Source organism: Callorhinus ursinus, unplaced genomic scaffold (assembly GCF_003265705.2).
Source record: "Callorhinus ursinus isolate GAN/ISIS: 27379988/994484 unplaced genomic scaffold, GSC_fseal_2.0 scaffold17, whole genome shotgun sequence".
NCBI lineage: Eukaryota > Metazoa > Chordata > Mammalia > Carnivora > Otariidae > Callorhinus > Callorhinus ursinus.
In genome coordinates this window covers 7,630,285-7,649,849 of record NW_027397079.1, presented here as the reverse complement: position 1 = coordinate 7,649,849, position 19,565 = coordinate 7,630,285, and the positions used below count along the sequence as shown (strand labels likewise).

General features: G+C 36.2%; 1 protein-coding gene across 2 annotated transcripts in view; it reads left to right on the top strand.

Annotated features, from left to right (window-relative positions):
• Window positions 1-19,565, top strand: part of GPM6A (glycoprotein M6A) — a 329,090-nt gene that overhangs the window by 287,172 nt on the left and 22,353 nt on the right. For both annotated transcript variants that reach the window (XM_073902268.1, XM_073902267.1), the window contains exon 3: window positions 14,119-14,275. In XM_073902268.1, the coding sequence (XP_073758369.1) occupies window positions 14,119-14,275 (157 nt within the window). The remainder of the gene's footprint in view (window positions 1-14,118; window positions 14,276-19,565) is intronic.

Sequence of the window (19,565 nt, the reverse complement as noted above, 5' to 3'; positions counted from 1 at the left end):
ATTAATTAGACAGGAACTGTGTTTGGATTTTGACAAATTATAGTGAGGGTCTAGGATCCGGTACCCTTGATTTTCAGAGTGAATGTATTTTATTTTCAAAGTTTAATACTGTGACTTGAACTTAATGCATCAAGAACTGAGGTTACTAGATAATGAATTCTTTGGTATCGAATGCACACATAAAAATTAATCTTTGTTTGCCTAAAACAAAAGCAGGCAATAAGCTCAGATAAAATAGACATATTGGTTTTGCTCTCAACTTCCTGTGTATGTAAATCTCTAAATCTGCTTATAGTTCAGATGTTTATTTCTTGGAACTAAACAAAATAGAAAACAGTCATGGATGGGAATGAGAAAGGAAAAGAAAGCAGGAATTCATGGTAAAACAAAACCAGGTTTCATTGAATGACAGAAATCACAGCAGTACATCAACTGCCAGGAGACTGACAATCAAACCAGATTGCTGGAATCTTCTGCTTACAAGAATTTTGAAGATCAGACAAATTAGTATTGAAGCAAGATTATTGATTAGTCTTGGAGATTCAAAAATAATTTCAGTCCCATATAGAACTTACGTTAGAACACCATATAGACCTCCTAACTTCTGGTTTAAAACACAGAAAGCATCTCCTTATACAGTATTTCACCCAGACTAGTAATCCTCAAATGACTGTTAAACAAACAAACAAAAACACCTCACTCATATAAAACAACAACAATGAAACCAAGTATGTAAATCATGAGGACTTGAGGTAGAAAAACAAGCAAGTGTAGAACTGAGCACTGGTTCTGGGGTCAAACTTCCCCGGTTTATTTCATGTGGTATCTGCCCCTTTCTACTTTCTTGCCTTGGACAAGTTTAACCTGTCTGCCTCAGTCCCTCATCATCCGTAAAAGGGACTTAACTAATGCCAACTCCCTGAGGCTGTTACTCGGATAAAATGAGTTGATATTTTAAAACAGTTATAAAGGGCTGGTACCTATTAAGACTATGCACCTGTTTATGAACATGCTTCTCCAGCCAACCGTGGTGATGATGGTTTCGATTATGATGGTGGTGTCTTCCCTGAAGCTGGACCACGATTTTAATGCCCTGTATCACGCTTCCTAAAGGTGTTTGTCCCTGCACATACCCTACTTACCACAATACTCTTAATGCTGTACATCTTGACTAGAGTAGATGTTTCAAAGTAAGCACCAAAAGTAGGTTTCAGACTCAATTAGAATTCAAAGATCTAATTTCTCTTCTCTTTTCTAACTTCCAGGAATACAGCAACTTTAGAAACAAATATTTACAAATGAGAACATGATGATTTCATTCACATTCCTCTACATATCTGGTAGAGGAAAACTTGCTTTGCTTTTTGTGATTCAGAGAGAGATTTTGGTTGGATTCCAATTTATAGGGCAATAGTTTTTGGCTCTGTAAAGAACTTTCCAAAAGTCAAGAGTTTTCTAAGGAGTACTTGGTCTGCCTTGGAATGTACTGATTTGCCTGAGAATGAAGGTATTCAGACAAGGCTGTTAATGAACTTCTCGTTCTGAGATGCTTACAACCCATAATTCACTTGCTAAACCTTAGTCTTTATTCAAGAGCAGCTATCTTAGTGTTTTTGCCTGCTTTGCAAATTGAATAGCAAGTATGGAATTTAAAACTTATTGTATTTATTATAGTTCTGTGTTTTTGTTTTCAAATATGCAGATATAATTTTTCAGCCTAATCTTTTGTCTCCTTTGTCTTTTAATGAATCCGCTCATTCAGCAAAGAATAGTGGGTTATACTATGTGTCAATTACTCTTCTAATCCTTAGGGATCCAAAGTAGAACAAGACAGATTGATTTTCCTCAAACACTGACATGGGAAAGATATATTAGCAAAGTGCCATCCACATCAGATGAAACAGATAGGAATCCAAGAATGGTAGAGTTAGTAGTTGAGCTGATTTCCAGGATGCATCAAGTTAAGAAACAGAAGGAATGGAGAACCTACAATAATTAATACTATAGGGCACAGGAATAAAAAATATATATATCAAATGGACTAGAATAGAGAGAGTAAAAAGAGAATTAAGTATATATAAGGAGTTATAAGTAATATAAAATTATGTCCCTATTCACATTTTTACCAAAAGACTTTCAGATGAATTGAAAATTTAAAATTCAAGAATAAACGAATTTGTAGAAGCTAGAAGAAAAATAGATTAAGATTTCCTTTATCATGGGGCAAGAAGTAACTAAGAAATGTAAGATATCACAAAGGAAAGTATATATGGATTTGATATAATATAAATTAAATTTTATTCTGTGAATTATTACTTTAAAATAATAAAAAATACACAAAACCGAGAAACATATTTACCACTTACATGACAAGAGGTCCTAATTTTAATAAAGGCAGAGTTAATTCAACAACAAAAGGATACATTTTGCAGTAAGAAAAATATAAAAACATACCTCATTGAAGAATACAAATGATTGGTAGATTGTAAGTATATGTTCATCCATACTACTAAATCAAGAAAATTAATTAAAATGATACTATTGTTTTTACTGTCAAATTATCAGAAAAATTAAATGATAATACATGGTATTGGGAAACAGAGAATAAGCCCTCTAACTGTTCTCAATGCATTTTTATTTTGGTTCAGACTTTCCAGATACCACTTTGACAATACATTCCTTACAAAGATTTATCTGAAATGATCATTATTACCATGCTGTTTGTAAGGGTGGTGCATTACCTTCCTATTGCTGCTGAAATTTAGTGAATTAAAAAAAAACACACACAAATTTATTGTTTGGGGTGTGTGTGTGTGTGTGTGTGTGTGTGTGTTTTACAGTTCTGGATATCAGAATTCTGAAATGGGTCTTACTGGGTTTATGGAAATAGGCTGAAATCAAGGTATTGGCAGGACTGTGCTCCATCTGGAGGCTCCAGGGTAGAATCTGTATTTTTATTTCTTCCAGCTTCTAGAGACCACCTGCATTCCTTGGCTTGCCCCTTCCATCTTCAAAGCCAGCACTGTCGCATCTCAGATCTCTCTCTGGATCTGACTCTGATCCTTCTGCATCTTCCTTTCATTTATTAGGACTTAACGATTATATTGTATAATATATTACATCCTGTCAACACAGGATAACCTCCAAATCTCAAATTATTAATTTAATCACATTTTCCAAGTCTCATTGAACAAGATAACATATTCACAGGTTCTGGAGGTTAGATACGAACATCTTTGGAGGGACCATTATCCTTCCTACCATTGAATGAAAGTAGTAGAGAATTGGTAAAATATATTGTGATACCTTCAAATGATAGAATATGCCATAATCTTAAGAAATATATTGATAACATTTAAAATATTCATGGTATATTTGCCAAAAATGAAGTTTGTAAAGCAGTATAGAATAATTATAACTTTTGGAATGAATTATAATTACTATGAGAAAAAAAACTGGGAGGGTAAGCAGTAAATAATCTGATTTTCTGGTTTTAACTTTATTTTTCTCTACAATGGACATATATTGCTTTTAAATCAGTAAAACAGTTGTTTAGAGAAATATCAAATTTTAAAGTTCACATTCAGAAAGGAGGTTAAGTACTTTCATGAATTGCTTAAGAAGTAGGAAAAAAAAACACAAAAGTAGCAAAACAAAGACTTCTTATGGAATCTGCTCTTTCATCCTGTTATGGACACAATCAGTGATTTCATAATCAGAGGGGTTATTAATGCATTTTGTTGACATATCATTAACAGAATACTCATTTTGATAGATAAGAAGAATTTAATTTTTCTAATATCATATTCAAAGTTCTTTGTTCTGTTAAGTTCATATACTGCATGTTGATAAAAGATTACTTTAGTGAAAGAGGGATTCAAGCCAATATGATAATGTCAGATATATCATAACTTAAATATATTGACGATTTAAAATTTTTAAATGCATTTTGGAATGTAACATTAGTAAATGTCCATCCTACAATTGTTTGAAGAAAGCTTTATGTAAGAACAGTTGATTGGAAATGTTCGTTACATGTATAGGTTGTGACAGGCTAAATAATGGCCCCCAAAGATATCCAGAACCTAATCCCTGGAACCTGAAACTATTACTTTATGTGCAAAACAGACTTGAAGTTGTGCTTAAGGGTCTGGAGGTGGAACACTCCCTCACCTCAAGAGAGTGGGGTGATATATTCAAATTACTGAACAAAGGAAACTACCAACCAAGAATACTGTATCTGCTAAAATTATCCTTCAAAAATGAAGGAGAAATTTTTAAAAATTCCCAGATAAACAAAAGCTGAGTGATATTATCACCATTAGACTTGCCTTACAAGAAATGCTAAAGGGAGCCCTTCAAATTTGAAATGAAAGGACTTTAAATGGCAACAAAAAAGCCCATGAAAGTATAAAGCTCACTGGTAAAGGTAAATATATAGACAAATACAGACTGTAAAACTGTAATGCATGTAAATCACTTTTAATTCCGGCATAGAAGTTAAAAGACAAAGGTATACAAAAAACTGTATAAACTATAAAAGTGTGTTAATGGATAAATAATGTTAAAAGGTGTAAATTGTAACACCAGTAACATAAAGTGTATAAAGGGGAAAAGTAACTTTAGAGTATTTATTTGCAATTGTGGTTAAGTTGTTATCAGCTTAAAATAGATTAAGTATGAGGTGTTTTATGTAAGACCCATCATGATCTCAAAGAAAATACCTTTAGAAGGTATACAAAAGAAAGTACGAAAGGAATCAAACCATGTCAAAAGAAAAAAATCAACAAAATAGAAAGGAAGACAGAGGAAGAGACAAAAAAAAGCTACACAACAGGTAGAAGACAATTCAAAATGGCAATAATAAGTCCTTTCCTACCAATAATCACTAAACATAAAGGGATTAAATTCCCCAGTCAAAGGACATAGAGTGACTGAATGAATAATAAATAAGGTCCAAACATATGTAGTCTACAAGAGAAGTGCTTTAGATTTAGACACACATACACTAAAAGTAAAGCATGAAAAAAGATATTCCATGCAAATGATAACCGAGAGAAAGGAGGGATGGCCATAAAAATATCAATCAAAATAGACTTTAAGTCAAAACTGTCAAAAGAAACAAAGGATGTTATATAATGATAAGTGGGTCAGTTCACCAAGAATATATATGCACATAACATCAGAACACCCAAATATATGAAGCAAATATTGACAGACCTGAAGAGAGAAATAGATAGCATCACAATAACTGTAGGGGAATTCAATATTCTACTTTCTATACAGGATAGAACAACCAGACAGCAGATGAATAAGGAAACAGAGGAGCTGAACAACACTGTAGAACAAATGGGCCTAACAGAATTATCTAGAACATTCTACCCAACAAGCAGAATACACATCCTTCTTGAGTGCACATGGACATCATCCAGGATTGATCCCATGTTAGGTCAGAAAACAAGTTTTAGCAAATGTAAGAGGCCTAAATTCCAAATGACATCCTCTAATTTACAATAGAATCAAGAGGAATAAAACACTTAGGAATAAACTTAACCAAGGTGGTGAAATAATTTAAAGAAGCTACAAATAAATGTAATGACATCTCATGTTCATAGATTGGAAGATATAATATTGTTAAACTGCCCATACTACCCAAAGTGATTCATAGATTAAGTGCAAAATCCAAACGGAATTTGTTACAGAAATAGAGAAATCCTAAAATTCTGTGGAATCACAAAGGACACCAAATAACCAAACAATCTTGAGAAAGATGAATAAAGCTGGAAGCTTCACACTTCCTGATTTCAAAGCATAGTAGAAAGCTACAGTAATCAAAACAGTGTAGTAGTGGGGCGCCTGGTGGCTTAGTCTGTTAAGCGTCTCCCTTCGGCTCAGGTCATGATCCCAGGGTCCTGGGATCGAGCCCCTTGTTGGACTCCTTGCTCTGCGGGGGCCAGGTTCTCCGTCTCCCTCTGCCTGCCACTCCCCCTGCTTGTGCACACTAGCTCTCTCTCCCTCTCTGTCAAATAAATAAAATCTTAAAAAAAAGAAAGAAAGAAAACAATGTAGTAGTGACATAAGAGACATATGGATTAATGGAACAGAATGGAGAGCCCAGAAAGAAAATCTTGTATAGTCAAAGTGATTTTGAATAAGGGTGCCCAGGCACAATGGGGAAGGGGTAGTCTCTTCAATAAATGGTGCTGGGAAAACTGGATATTCATTTGCAAAGCAATGATATTGGACCTTCATCTTACATTATAGACGAAAATCAATTCAGTTCAAAGCTGATGAAAGAACTAAATGTGAGACCTAAAATCATAAAACTCCTAGAAGGAAATAGAGGGGGAAACTTCATAATGTTGGGATTGGCAATGACTCTTGGATATGGCACCAAAGCACAAGCAACAAAAGCAAAAATCGACAAGTGAGACTACATCAAACTTAAAAGCTTCTGTGCAGCAAAAGAAATACTTAACAGGGTGAAAAGGCAACCTACAGAATGGGAGAAAATATTTGCAAGCCATATATCCAATAAGGGGTTAATATCCAAACTATATAGGAACCCCTACAACTCAATAGCAAAACAAGAACCTGACTTAAAATGGGCAAAAGACTCCAATAGACATTTCTTCAAAGAAGACATACAAATGGCCAACAGGCATATGAAAAAAAGATGCTCAACATTACTCATCGTCTAGGAAATGTCAATCAAAACCATAATGAGATATCACCTCACAATAGGTGGTATAACCATTACATAAAAAACAAACAAAATAAAGTATGATCCAGCAATCCCACGTCCAGTTATTTATCCAAATGGTTTGAAATCTCTCAGAGATTTGCATTCCCATGTTAATTGCAGCATTATTCACAATAGCCAACATGTGGACATTACCTAAATGTCCGTCCACAGATGAATGGTAAAGAAAAGGAGGTTTATACACAGAATGGAATATCATTAAGCCATAAAAGAGAAGAAAGTTCTGTTATGAACTTTGAGGACTTTATGCTAAGTGATAAGCCAGTCACAGAAGGACAAATACAGCATGATTCCACTTACATGAGATGCCTAACATAGTCAAACTCATAGAAACAGAAAGTAGGATGATGTTAGCCAAGGGCTGGGGAGAAGAACAGGGAGTTCCTGTTCACGGGGTTTAGAGTTTCAGTTACACAAGATGAACAAGTTCTGAACACTTACTGTACAACACCATGCTATGGTTAATACTGTGTTGTACACTTAATTTAAGAGGCTAGAGCTCGTGTTATGTGTTTTTTGCCTCACTTAAAAACTAATAAAACATGGATATTCTCCATCACAACTGTGAAGATTCTAAAACAGTTTCAAGTAGTCTCTAAAATTGCTGATGTATTTTTTTTTTTTTTTTACTGAGGTTGTATAGGATATACATAAATATCTAACTCTGAGCTAGAAAATCCACTCACCTCCAACTTGGTAATATACTGGTTTTAGGTGCTTAGGAGGAAGCAGCCATTTCCCGACTTTGAGAAGAGGTATATCATATGCACTAGCAACTTGTCCTATATTCTTTTTTTTTTTAACATACACGTGCGTTAGACAATATGCAAATTAGTTTAAAATAGTCCTTACAGGTACAGAAATACTAAAGAAGTAAAGAAATAAAGTAACTGTATGAGTTTCTTGAGTCGACTATAACAAACTCGGTGCCTTAAAACAATACAACCTTATTCTCTCACAGTTGGGGAGGCCCGAAGTCTAAAGCCAAGGTGTCAGCAGAACTGCATTCCCTCCTGAGACCCTAGGGAAGATTCTGTTCCTTGCCTCTCACAGGCTTGCTGGTTGCAGGCATCCTTTGATTTGAGGCCCCATCACTCAGGTGTCTGCCTCCATCTTCACTGTCCCGCCTCCTTTTCTGAGTATCTTTCTCAAAACTCCCTCTGCCCATCTCTCATAAAGATACCTGTGACTGCCTTTAGGGCCCACCCGAGTTTTCCAGGATAAGCTTCTCCTCCCAAGATCTTTAACTTATCACCATGTACACCATAGAAGGTAAAATTGACTCTTTGCCATATAAAGTAATATTCAGAGGCTTCAAGGATTAAGAAGTGAATATATTTGGAGGGAAGCATTTTTTTAACCTACCACAGTCACCAATGTTCTTTTCTGCTTTTGCAACAATTGCTACCTATAGAAGCTTTTTCTAAGTATGAAAATACCAGAAAAGTCTAGCAATTCATGAGCACAGTAAATATGCCTATATAGTTCTTTCTGGAGGCACTTTTTTTTTCATTTGCATAGCACTTTATTTCTTTTTAAGTTTTTATTTAAATTCCAGTTCATTAACATACAGTGTAATATTAGTTTCAGGTGTACAGTATAGTGATTCAACACTTCCTTACAACACCCGGTGCTCATCAGGATGTGTACTCTTAATCCCCTCCAAAGGTGGTCTTTTTTAATAAATGATGTTAGGACAACGAGACACCTTTTCTTCATTCTTTTTCTTTTAATTTTTATAGCTTTTATTTTTGAACTTCTTAACTTTATAAGTAATATATGAATACCTGGAGTTTTATCCAAGCAAATCCCTGACATCATATCACGTCACCCCAAAATACCCCAAATATATGTCTTCAGAAGAGGACTTTTAGAAATAATACAAATAATGCTATTATAACACTGGACAAAATTAACAACACCACTTCACTCTTTGATATTGTAACTAATATGAACCTATAAAATATGGATGCTGCTAACCTCCCCATCCCCCAGAGAGGCATCCATATCTGAGAGTTTTCCGGTGTGATAGGCAGCCATTTTGAAAAAGGTAAAATTAGATCCAGTTTTTGCACTACCCAAAGAATAAACACCAAATTGATCAGAAGTCTAAGTGTAATAAAATGGTATGATACACATGCTAGAAGAAAACATAATTCCTGTATAACCTGGGTATAAATAAAGGCTTATAACTATTACCAAAATCCCAGTGTAACAAAAGAGAAGACAGATAACTTAGACAACATCGAAGTTTTTGTTTTTTTAAGTGTCATGGCAAAATGCCATAAGCAAAGTCAAAAGACAGATGGTACACTAGGAGAAAATATTAGCAACATGTGTTATAGGTAAAAACCAAATATTCCCAATATACAAATCTTACAGATAAGTGTGCAAAAGATATGACAATTCACAAAAAGACAAATGTTGCCTATGATTCTATAAAAAGATGTTCCATTTCACTCTTACTAAGATAAATAGAGCAAAACTACGATACCAGTTATCACCCATCAGTTAGCAATAATTCAAAAGCTTGACAATATAGTCTTTTGTTGAGGCTGTAGAGAAGGAGTCTCATACATCCCTGTTGGGGATGCAGAAATGGTACAACCTTTACAGAGAGGAATTTGGCAGTTTCTAACAAAGCTGCATGCTTTTGCTTTTCAACTCATCCATCCTCCTACCCTAAATATACACTATCAATTATTCTGATACATTTGTGCAAGATTATTCATTGCAGTATTATTTGTAATTGCAAAATATTGATTATCTATCTAAATATTTAAGCATAGAATATGGGGTAAATAAATACATATATACACTAGGACTACCATGCAGCTGTCGAAGAAAATAAGGAAGATCTCTGAACTGATATGGAGTGATTTTAAGGATATTACTGATCAATAAAAGCTAAGTGCAAAAGAGCATGTGTATAGGCCGCCTTCTATGCAAAAGCAAAAGGAAAACAGGAATATGTACACACACATATACACATGCTTGCCTTTACATAAAAAAACACAAGAAGGATGCAAGGGAGCAATGAACAAGGAATAGGTCGGAAGGGATAGGGGAGGTCATGACCCTTCTCTGGGGGTATCTTTTTTATACAGATTTGACTCTTGGAAGCATGTTAATGATATTCTATATGTTCAGAAATGAAATTAAGTCAATATTGTTGGGATGGAGGAGCTAAAACTGAAACAAACTGAAACAAATAGATCCCGCTGCATTTCAAATGAATGCCGTAAGCCCGATGAAAGGAAGAAAAAAGAATGAACTAATCCAAGTAATTTAGAAACTCAGTGTTTGACTATATACTCTTAGTCTTGGGTGGAGGGTTAGGGGATTTGCAAACATTCTGCATTCTTTTCAGATAGGTTTGATTTTTGTAATACTTTGGATGAAATAATACTGAAATAGTTTTAGATTTATTATGAATCAAACAAAAGAATATATGTGTTATTCTTGGGAATTAGGATTCTCACTAAGGAAGAAGGTCATACAAATACAGAGTGGGGGAAGGCCACAAAAAACCCCTGTGGGAATCGATTAGATTTGGAAATATCACTATGAACTCGAGAGTTCTAAAATACGTGTGTGTCTGATATGCAAATATATGCGCACCGGTACATGTATGCGCATATATACATAGATACCTGAATGTACGTGTTTATGTCATTGTATATATGAATGTGTGTGTGTACATGCATGTATTCTCTAACTTGGTACCCTGAAAAGACCAAGAGGCAAAGATATCACAGCAGCAACGAGTCCCCACGTCTTGGTCTCCAATACTACTGCTCATTAAAAGAACCAGGGCTTCAGATGTCCATCGACAGATGAATGGATAAAGAAAATGTGGCATATATTTACAGTGGAATTATTACGCAGCCATCAAAAGAATGAAATCTTGCCATTTGCAACGATGTGGATAGAACTAGAGGGTATTATCCTAAGCGAAATAAGTCAATCAGAGAAAGACAATTATCATATGATTTTACTGATATGTGGAATTTAAGAAACAAAACAGAGGATCATAGGGGAAGAGAGGAAAAAATGAAATAAGATGAAAAGATGAAACCAGAGAGGGAGGCAAACCGCAAGAGACTCTTAATCATAGGAAACAAACTGAGGGTTGCTGGAGGGGACGTGGGGTAGAGGGATGGGGTGGCTGGTGATGGACACTGGGGAGGGTATGTGTTGTAATGAACACGGGGTATAAGACTGATGAATCACAGACCTGTACCCCTGAAACAAATAATACATTATATGTTAATTAATTGAATTTAAATTAAAAAATAAATATAGACACATTAAAAAAAAAGAACCAGGGCTTGGCAAAGAGATGCCTAATTTGGGGGTTGAGGGAGGTATGTACAAAGAGAGCCTCGGTCCTCTTGCTGTGTGAGAAAGAAAGGAATACTTTACAAAAAATGATGGTCACACGTCACAAGGATATAGGAGTCGGCTTTGGGAATGCCCACTGGCCAAGTCTAGAAAAACTTAAGCACCAAAATAATTAAGAAGAGTAGTGGCTTATAAACTTCAGAGAAAAAAGCAGACATCCTTAGTTCATATAATTAATAAATAGACAAATAAACAAAAAATTAATAAAAAGGGGAAAAGGGAGGGCTCTTGCTTATGTCAGAATATCTAGTACCAACTGGTAAATGTGAATGAGTACTACAGTTAGAAAATGAGCATTTTGTTAATGCAGTAGGAAGATTGGATTAGTCAAGATCCATCAATGACTGCTAACACTGGCAGGGAATTTCAATGTAGAACAGGATGTTTATCTCTTCACAGATGACTTACTAGCTACAAGGGAAATAACAGCAATTGCACAGTACAGAAATTAGACATCATCTCGTCTAGATGATCCAAATCAGCATCACTACTGAGGGGCAGATGCACAGAAAATCACCTTTATTGTATTCCAGCCATGAATGAGTAATCTGAGTCTAATCAAGAGGAAACATCAGAGAAACTCAAAGTGAAGAATGTTATATCTAATAAGGACAGAGTGGGATTTTACTCCTCAACAGCATCAATTTCATAAAGGCAAAGAGGCTGTGGATGTGTTCCTGGTTAAAAGAAAGTAAAGACAGGTGGCCAATAACTGCAGTATTTACCCCTAGACTGGATCCCTTACTGGGAGAGAAGATGCCAGAAAGTTCATCACTGGGTCAGTCCGGTTGGTAAAACTGGAATACAATGAGATTTAACACAAGTATTACATCAATATTAGATTCCTTGAAGTCAGTAAGTATACTGTGGAGAATTTTTCTATGTTCAGATGTAATTCTCCAGAGACAGAGAGAAACACAAGAAAACAATAAAGTAAATGAGGTAAAATATTATAAAATAGATCAAGGATGTCGAGTTTATCTTCATACTGTTCATTTTCCACAACTTCTTTATAAATTTGAAATTACTTCTGAATAAAAATTTAAGTATATTTTAAAACATGTCATTTTAACCTAAAAGTTTTATGGAGAAGCCCATTGAATCAAATTCTTCAAAGTCCCATCTGTAAGTTGAAATCCTCAGATTCTTTCACATGCGTAATAAGCTTACAAGTTCACATCATCTGCCTCATTGCCCTTGACAAGTAAAATTGTGCAATATTTAGATTTTCAGACAGTGAAAATCAGTCACTAAACAATTGCCCTGGTACAGTGAATGTTAGCAGGCTCTTCTTACTCTTTTTATATGCAACAAATTCACTTATGCTATTACATGTATTTTTTAAAAAATATTGTCATAACATCAAGAGTTTCTAAATCTCTATCAGCATGCTCGAGCTTTCTAATCCCTCATTTGTCCCCTGATAAAGAGTCAACAGGGTATCTCCATCATTGGCCTCCACCCTATCTACTCCATTCATACTCTAATAATGAGAGGAAAGAGAAAAAAAATAAACTTGACAGTGAGAAATATAGAGCAATTTTCTTACAAATGGATCTCAAGAGTATGAAAGCAGAATGTTAGCTAACATATATACCTCTCCACATACCATGGCTACACAAGTAGCTTTGTTGCTTTTTTTTTTTTTTTAAGATTTTATTTATTTGACAGAGACACAGCGAGAGAGGGAACACAAGCAGGGGGAGTGGGAGAGGGAGAAGCAGGCTTCCCGCTGAGCAGGGAGGCCGACACGGGGCTCGATCCCAGGACCCTGGGATCATGACCTGAGCCGAAGGCAGATGCTTAACCAACTGAGCCACCCAGGTGCCCCAAGTAGCTTTGTTTCTTGAAGTCGCAAAATTGTTAACTTACGGTTTTTCATTCCAAAGGGCTTTGGGATTCTCATTTAGTATCTAGAATAACAGAAGCATCTGTCTGCAATGTATAGACGATACAGCTGTCTCTCCCTGCCCTCTGCCTTTAAATACATGGGCACTGAACCCTGAGAAAGGAGAGAATGCCCTCCCATCCCTCCATGGTATTATGCGCAAACTGGGCTCAGGCCCAGTTCCATAGCCAAATTCTGAATCCGTTAGTGATTCTGCCTTAAAGGCTTGATTTTTCAAAACTATAACTTTTCTTTAAAAACATAATTTTTTCCATTATTGACATTGATATCAGCAGAAAATATTAGTGACTGTTTACCATAAGTGTGGAATAAAACATAATTATAATTGGCTATAATAAGAAAAATATGAGGTGGTCATTTAATTGAAAATGGATTTATCATTACCATGATGCTTTCTTCCTCTTTTGTTTTCAAAACTCGGTAGTAGATATATAAATCTTTATACTTGATACTTTGTCATAATTGGAGAAATGATATGATGATTATCCTACTTAACAAATGAATTTCAGCAGACGCCTTTCACAATGTGACTCAGTGCTTGCCCAAGACTACCTTGGCGTGAACCAGGGAAGAGGAGGCAGGAAGAAAAGAGGGGAAAACAAAGGTCAAAGCCCTGTCAACAAATACTAGAAGAGAGGGGCGCCTGGGTGGCTCAGTCGGTTAAGCGTCTGCCTTCGGCTCAGGTCATGATCCCAGGGTCCTGGGATCGAGCCCCACATCGGGCTCCCTGCTCAGCGGGGAGCCTGCTTCTCCCTCTGCCTCTGCCTGCCTGCCTGCCTACTTGTGCTCTCTCTCTCTCTGTGTCAAATAAATAAATAAAAAAAAAATCTAAAAAAAAAAACAAATACTAGAAGAGGCTGAACAAAAAATATATACAAACATTAGGCCTCTAAAGCAAAAATGTTTTTAAGTCCAACCTCCCTTATGGACATAAATATTCTGTGGCTGTCATTCCAAAGGAGCCTGAGCACGTGAGAATCAGTTGCTGCCAATCAGGCATGAAGAGTTATTGAAATAAATCCCTTTGTCTCTTCTCCCCCAGGATTGACATCTTCAAGTACGTGATCTACGGCATCGCGGCTGCCTTCTTTGTGTATGGCATTCTGCTGATGGTGGAAGGTTTCTTCACGACCGGTGCCATCAAAGATCTCTATGGGGATTTCAAAATCACCACTTGCGGGAGATGCGTGAGCGCCTGGGTATGTTATTTGTCAATGTTCAGGGTTTAATATGGGCTTGTTGCAATAGCACACAGGTGTTTGTATTCATCTGCCAAGAATTATTTTTTTATCACAGTAACATTCCCTCCTCTGATGGCGATCTAAAATCTTAAAAATACTATTTTCTAAGTTAAGATTATTCCGTGTGAAAATTCAGCTGCAGATTCTCAAATCATATGCAACACAACTGGTTTTTGTTTTAGAGGCAGCAAAGCTGGAGATTGATTCATGATTTTTTTTCCCAAAGGGCTTTGGGCTTCCCATACAATATTTAGAATAACAGAAAAAGTCCATCTGCAATTTGGGACAATACATGTGTCTCCCCTCCTTAAATATATGCCTTTGCATTTTACTGTAAATTTGAGGGAACTATACTATGTAATTTCTGTTTAATATGACATAAGGTAAAAATTATACTATTATATTTAGTTATGTTTTAAATCCTGACTGATATGATATTTAATGGTAAATCAAACTTGTAGTCCTATTCTAAAGCTAATACAATGCAGACAATGCATGTATATCTGTTAAAGCACAAGAGCAGTTTAAAAATTAAGGGTAATACAGTTGAAAGGACTTAGCATTTTTATGCAGAGTGATTTTCCTATAAAGAAATGTTGGAACTCCCACCATTGACTAACAGGCTTTTCTTCTTTTTCCAATGTTCTATAAGAACGTCTACATATCTTTCATATTAAGTAAGAGGTCTCTAATAGTGAATGATATAGTTTATTTCAGTCTTACATAAAAGTTTGAAAATAGCTGTTAACCACCAAACTTTCGCTGGTAAAACCAAAATTTTACCAGCTTGTAGCAAGTTCTATCATGGTGCTTAGAGTCAGAGGTGATAATTATCTGAAAATAGTTTGCCCAGTGTTATGGGTACTTGTGGTTGTCTTTGGAATCGTTGCTTATAAGACTCCTTTCTTTCCTGGAATGATACTTATTGTAATAACTAAGTCTTTAGGATTAGTAATACCAAATTACAGATTTGGTGGAAGTTAAGTTAAAGGTCTTTGAGTCATTTAAAAAATAAAATAAGACTATTCTGTGAGCCAATTATCAGTGGTACCTTCAGCAGTTTCTCTATTAAGAAAGCAACTTGTGAAGGGCACCTGGGTGGCTCAGTTGGTTAAGCGTCTGCCTTTGGCTCAGGTCATGATCCCAGGGTCCTGGGGTCGAACCCCGCATCAGGCTCCCTGCTCAGGAGGGAGTCTGCTTTTCCCTCTCCCCCTGCCATTCCCCCCATTTGTGCTCTCTGGCTCTATCTCTCTGTCATATAAATAAATAAAATCTTAAAAAAAAAGCAAGTTGTGATTTGAGGTTCATTTATATTCTGCCAAGAGAGTACAGTGATTTCAATTAATGATAGGCTTTCTTCCAGTTGGGACAGTACTATTATAATACCATGTGTGCACCTTAGTGAGGCACTTAACTCCTCTGGATCACAGCTTACTCATTTACAAAATGAAGATATTACATCATCCTTAAAGCTCATTCCAGCTTAGAGAGTCCATGATTCTAAAGCACTATTGAAATAATAGAGAAAAAGAAAATACCTAAGCACATTTCTACCACTGGGGAGAGAAATCTTTGGCCAGAAAGAGTGCAGTTGATGATGCTGTTGTGCTGAGAATTGTAAAATCACTCCGTAGGATTGGATGCAGGGGTAAAACATCACAGAAGAAAACACACATCTGTGTACAGTTAATAATTGTCTGCTTACCATTCAAACATCCCAAAGATATTTCAAATAAGAATGTTTAAAGCACAAACATGAGCCACCTTTTTCTTCCTATAATAGTAACAAGTGTTCATCAGTCCCACCCAGCAGACCAGAAGGCTGACACAGCTGCATGGGCTCCTCCAGAGGTGATTAGGAGGGAGTTGGGCCCCTGAGACACCCCACCCACTCCTTTAGCACCCCCTTTGCTGCCTGGGAATGAGCAGAACTCCGCAGAAGTAGGAGCTACATGCTTGTGCATCTGCAGAGCACTGGGGCACTTAGGGGCCCAACTCCCCTGCCCAGAAGTACAGGGTCATGGGACCTGTGACCCTCTCTGCACACAACACACCCACCTCGCTTGTCCTGCAGGGTTTGCAGTCACAGTGAACGGGGAGTGGGTTTCAGTCACCCTCTCCTGCTACTCATCTTCCCTTGTTCCACTCTGCTGCCTTTTTTTTTTTTCCATTTGTAGGTAAATTATACCTTACAGTCTACTCTGTGTTCTATGAGTTCACCTGTTAGCCTGGGTTATTAGTCTTCCTTCACATTAAAAATGTCCTCTTGATGCTACATCAATGCATTTCTTGGAATACTGAATAATATTCAAGGGTGGTATAGTTGTGGTTTTGTTTTCGTTCTTGTTTTCGGCAACAACCATATTAAGTGAAAAGCTTCCAGAATTGGGAGTAAAAGAAACTTGTTATTCAGTCCCTGTCTCTCCATGTTGTATAAAAAGTAAAATGGTTACCAACTGAATCTACATCAGCACAAATGCAGTTAATATTAAAGCAGCATTATATCACCGAATAGAGGATGCTAATCAATACTCTCTTTTCTTAATGAATGCTCTTGAAAGCATAAGTTGATCTGCATTATGAGTTTCCCCTCATGCAGTATCAATACGAATTCAAGTTCATTTCAACATTTTAAATGCTATCCTTCAAAACCCTGAGCGTGGGACACATAAAACATAAAAGCACAGTATTAACCTTTGTATTATGATATCATGTGAAAAGTCATTAAAATGCTTTAAGTAACAAAATTTACTTAAGTTAAATATTAAATGGCACCAAGTTGAGTACGAGTCAACACGTTATTCGATACATTAAACATGAGCTTAATAAGTTTAATTAATATAGAAATGCTTATTTTCTTTGAATTTCCATTAAATATTAAACCAAAAATCATATTTATTGAGCTTCAACTGGGGAGGCATTCAGTGTTTCACATTTTGAAGTCTGGAAGTATGTTGTGCCATCACTAAGCTTTCTCATTTCCCAAAATTTCCTAATTGCCATTATAACACCAACGTGGATCTCAGAATCTATGCTTGTTCTGACACTTTAGATTTTTAAGCCCAACAGTTTTGAAGTAATGGAATTCTTAAAGGTACTTCTCTCTGTGGAAGTTCCTACATTTATTTTTCACAAATTACCTGCTCTAAGACCCAAATAAAACAAGAAAAACTTTAGAAAATATGTGTATTCATTTGTGAGGGCTGCCATAACAAAGGGACCACAGCGAATGGCTTGAACAGTGGAGATTTATTGTCTCACATTTCTGGAAGCCAGAAGTCCCAGGTCAGGGTGTTGGGAGGGTTGGTTCCTTCTGAGGCCACGTGGGAGAATCTGTTCCTCGAGCCTTGGTGTGTTGCTGGCCGTCTTTGGCATCCCACGATCATTACCCTCATCTCCGCATGATGCCCTCCCTGAATGCATGTCTGTGCTCAGCTCTCCCTGTCTCCAGGACACCTGTTATATTGGATTAGGGCCCACCCTAATAACCTCATTTTTAATTTTCTTACCTCCCTGTAAAAACCCTGTGTCCGAATAAGCTCACATTACGAGGTACTGGGACTTAGGACTTCATCATATAATTTTGGAGAAAAATAACATTCAGCTCACAACAGTGTGCTGCATATGGTGTTTAAAGCAATAAAATTAAACAGTTACTATTGTTAATCTCATTTTACAGATGATGAAATGTATTCTATTTATTTACTTTTAAATACCTTTCCCATTAGCCTCAGATGCTTATAGATTTTGGCCACAGCATTTTAGACCACTGTGTCTACACTCTATATAATTACCTTTAAATCTGTTCAATATGTCATAACTCATAGTTCATTTTCATAGCCTACAATCTAGTTTTAATAATAAGTGCAGTAATAATAATAGGAAATGTTTGTTAGGTGCTTATATCTGCCAGTTGCTGTGCAATGCACTTTACAAAATCCTAGGGCATTTAATGCTCCAGACAACTGTGTGAAGTAGAAACAGATATTACTCTCATTTCACAGCTGAGGAAACCACCACCTGAAAATCAGTGACTCGTCTGGCACACAGCCCCGTCACCAACCTCCTGATCCCTCCTGATCAGGATTCGCCTTGTCATTTTGTGGTGCATTGGGGCTAATATTTAGTGGGATACTTATCTGTTTGGGAGGGTCTTTTGTAACTCATCAGCCGCTCTCTGTTTTACATTTTGGGGAGATCACTCAGTGGTAATTGGAAGTCCTTCACTGCGGAGATATCCTCATTTGAACCTTTGCTTTTATCCGTGATCATGAATTACCTCTTTTTTTTTACAATACAAGGATGCTGTGTGGAACACAGAACACATACTTTTCTATTTTGATGACTGCCCATCAGGAGTCCTAAGGTAACTTTCTAAGTAAAGTTGTCATCAAGGAACTCTTCATTCTAGTCTATCTCTAAAGTGTAGTGTCTTTTGAAATTAAATTAAAAAAAAATGTTTTTGATCCAAGACTGCAAGCCAGAGTTCCTACAATAAGGCTTATGCTCTCTAGGATACACCTAACCTGGAGAGGGCAAGGTCACTTTTTTTAGATTATAACAATACACTGTCACACTAGTTTCTCAGTACGAGGGGAAACATAAACTGCTTCAAGCACAGTGGTCATGTTTGGAAATCATGTGTTAAAAAGCACTGCATTGTGGAGGAAGGAACCAGCATTTTATTTGCCACATGTATCTGAAGCAGATCCCATGCAGGGTTTCAGACCCAAACTGTAAATACTGGGACAGGAGACCAATCTCAGTTTGACTTTTTGGATATTAATGATAATATCACATCAATTATAGGAAAAAAGAAAACAAGTCTCATTCTTTCAAGATTTTGAGCATAAAAGTTGACAGAAAATTTCAGTTAGCCTCATAAAATGACATTGACAAAACGAGAATACCTGTTGTAAAATGTAAGGGCTTCTCATGTTAGATTTTTTAATTCAAGACACGTCTGGCCACTGGAAATGAAATAATTTTTTAAATTGGTTTCATTGATGTTGATGTACCAAATATTTTCATACATGTAATAATTATTTAAATAGGCCACTCGGTTAGGGATGAAATAATCATCATGGATAACTGTTTGGTTAATGGATACCTCTGTTTTCCAACCAAGAACTTTGTGCCCGCTATGCTGGGAATAATCTTGATGCAAAAGATACTTGCTTTTATATTTACTTTTAGAATAAAAGCAAGAACCGTATATTTTATGACTTTGCCCTTAAATCAGTAATAT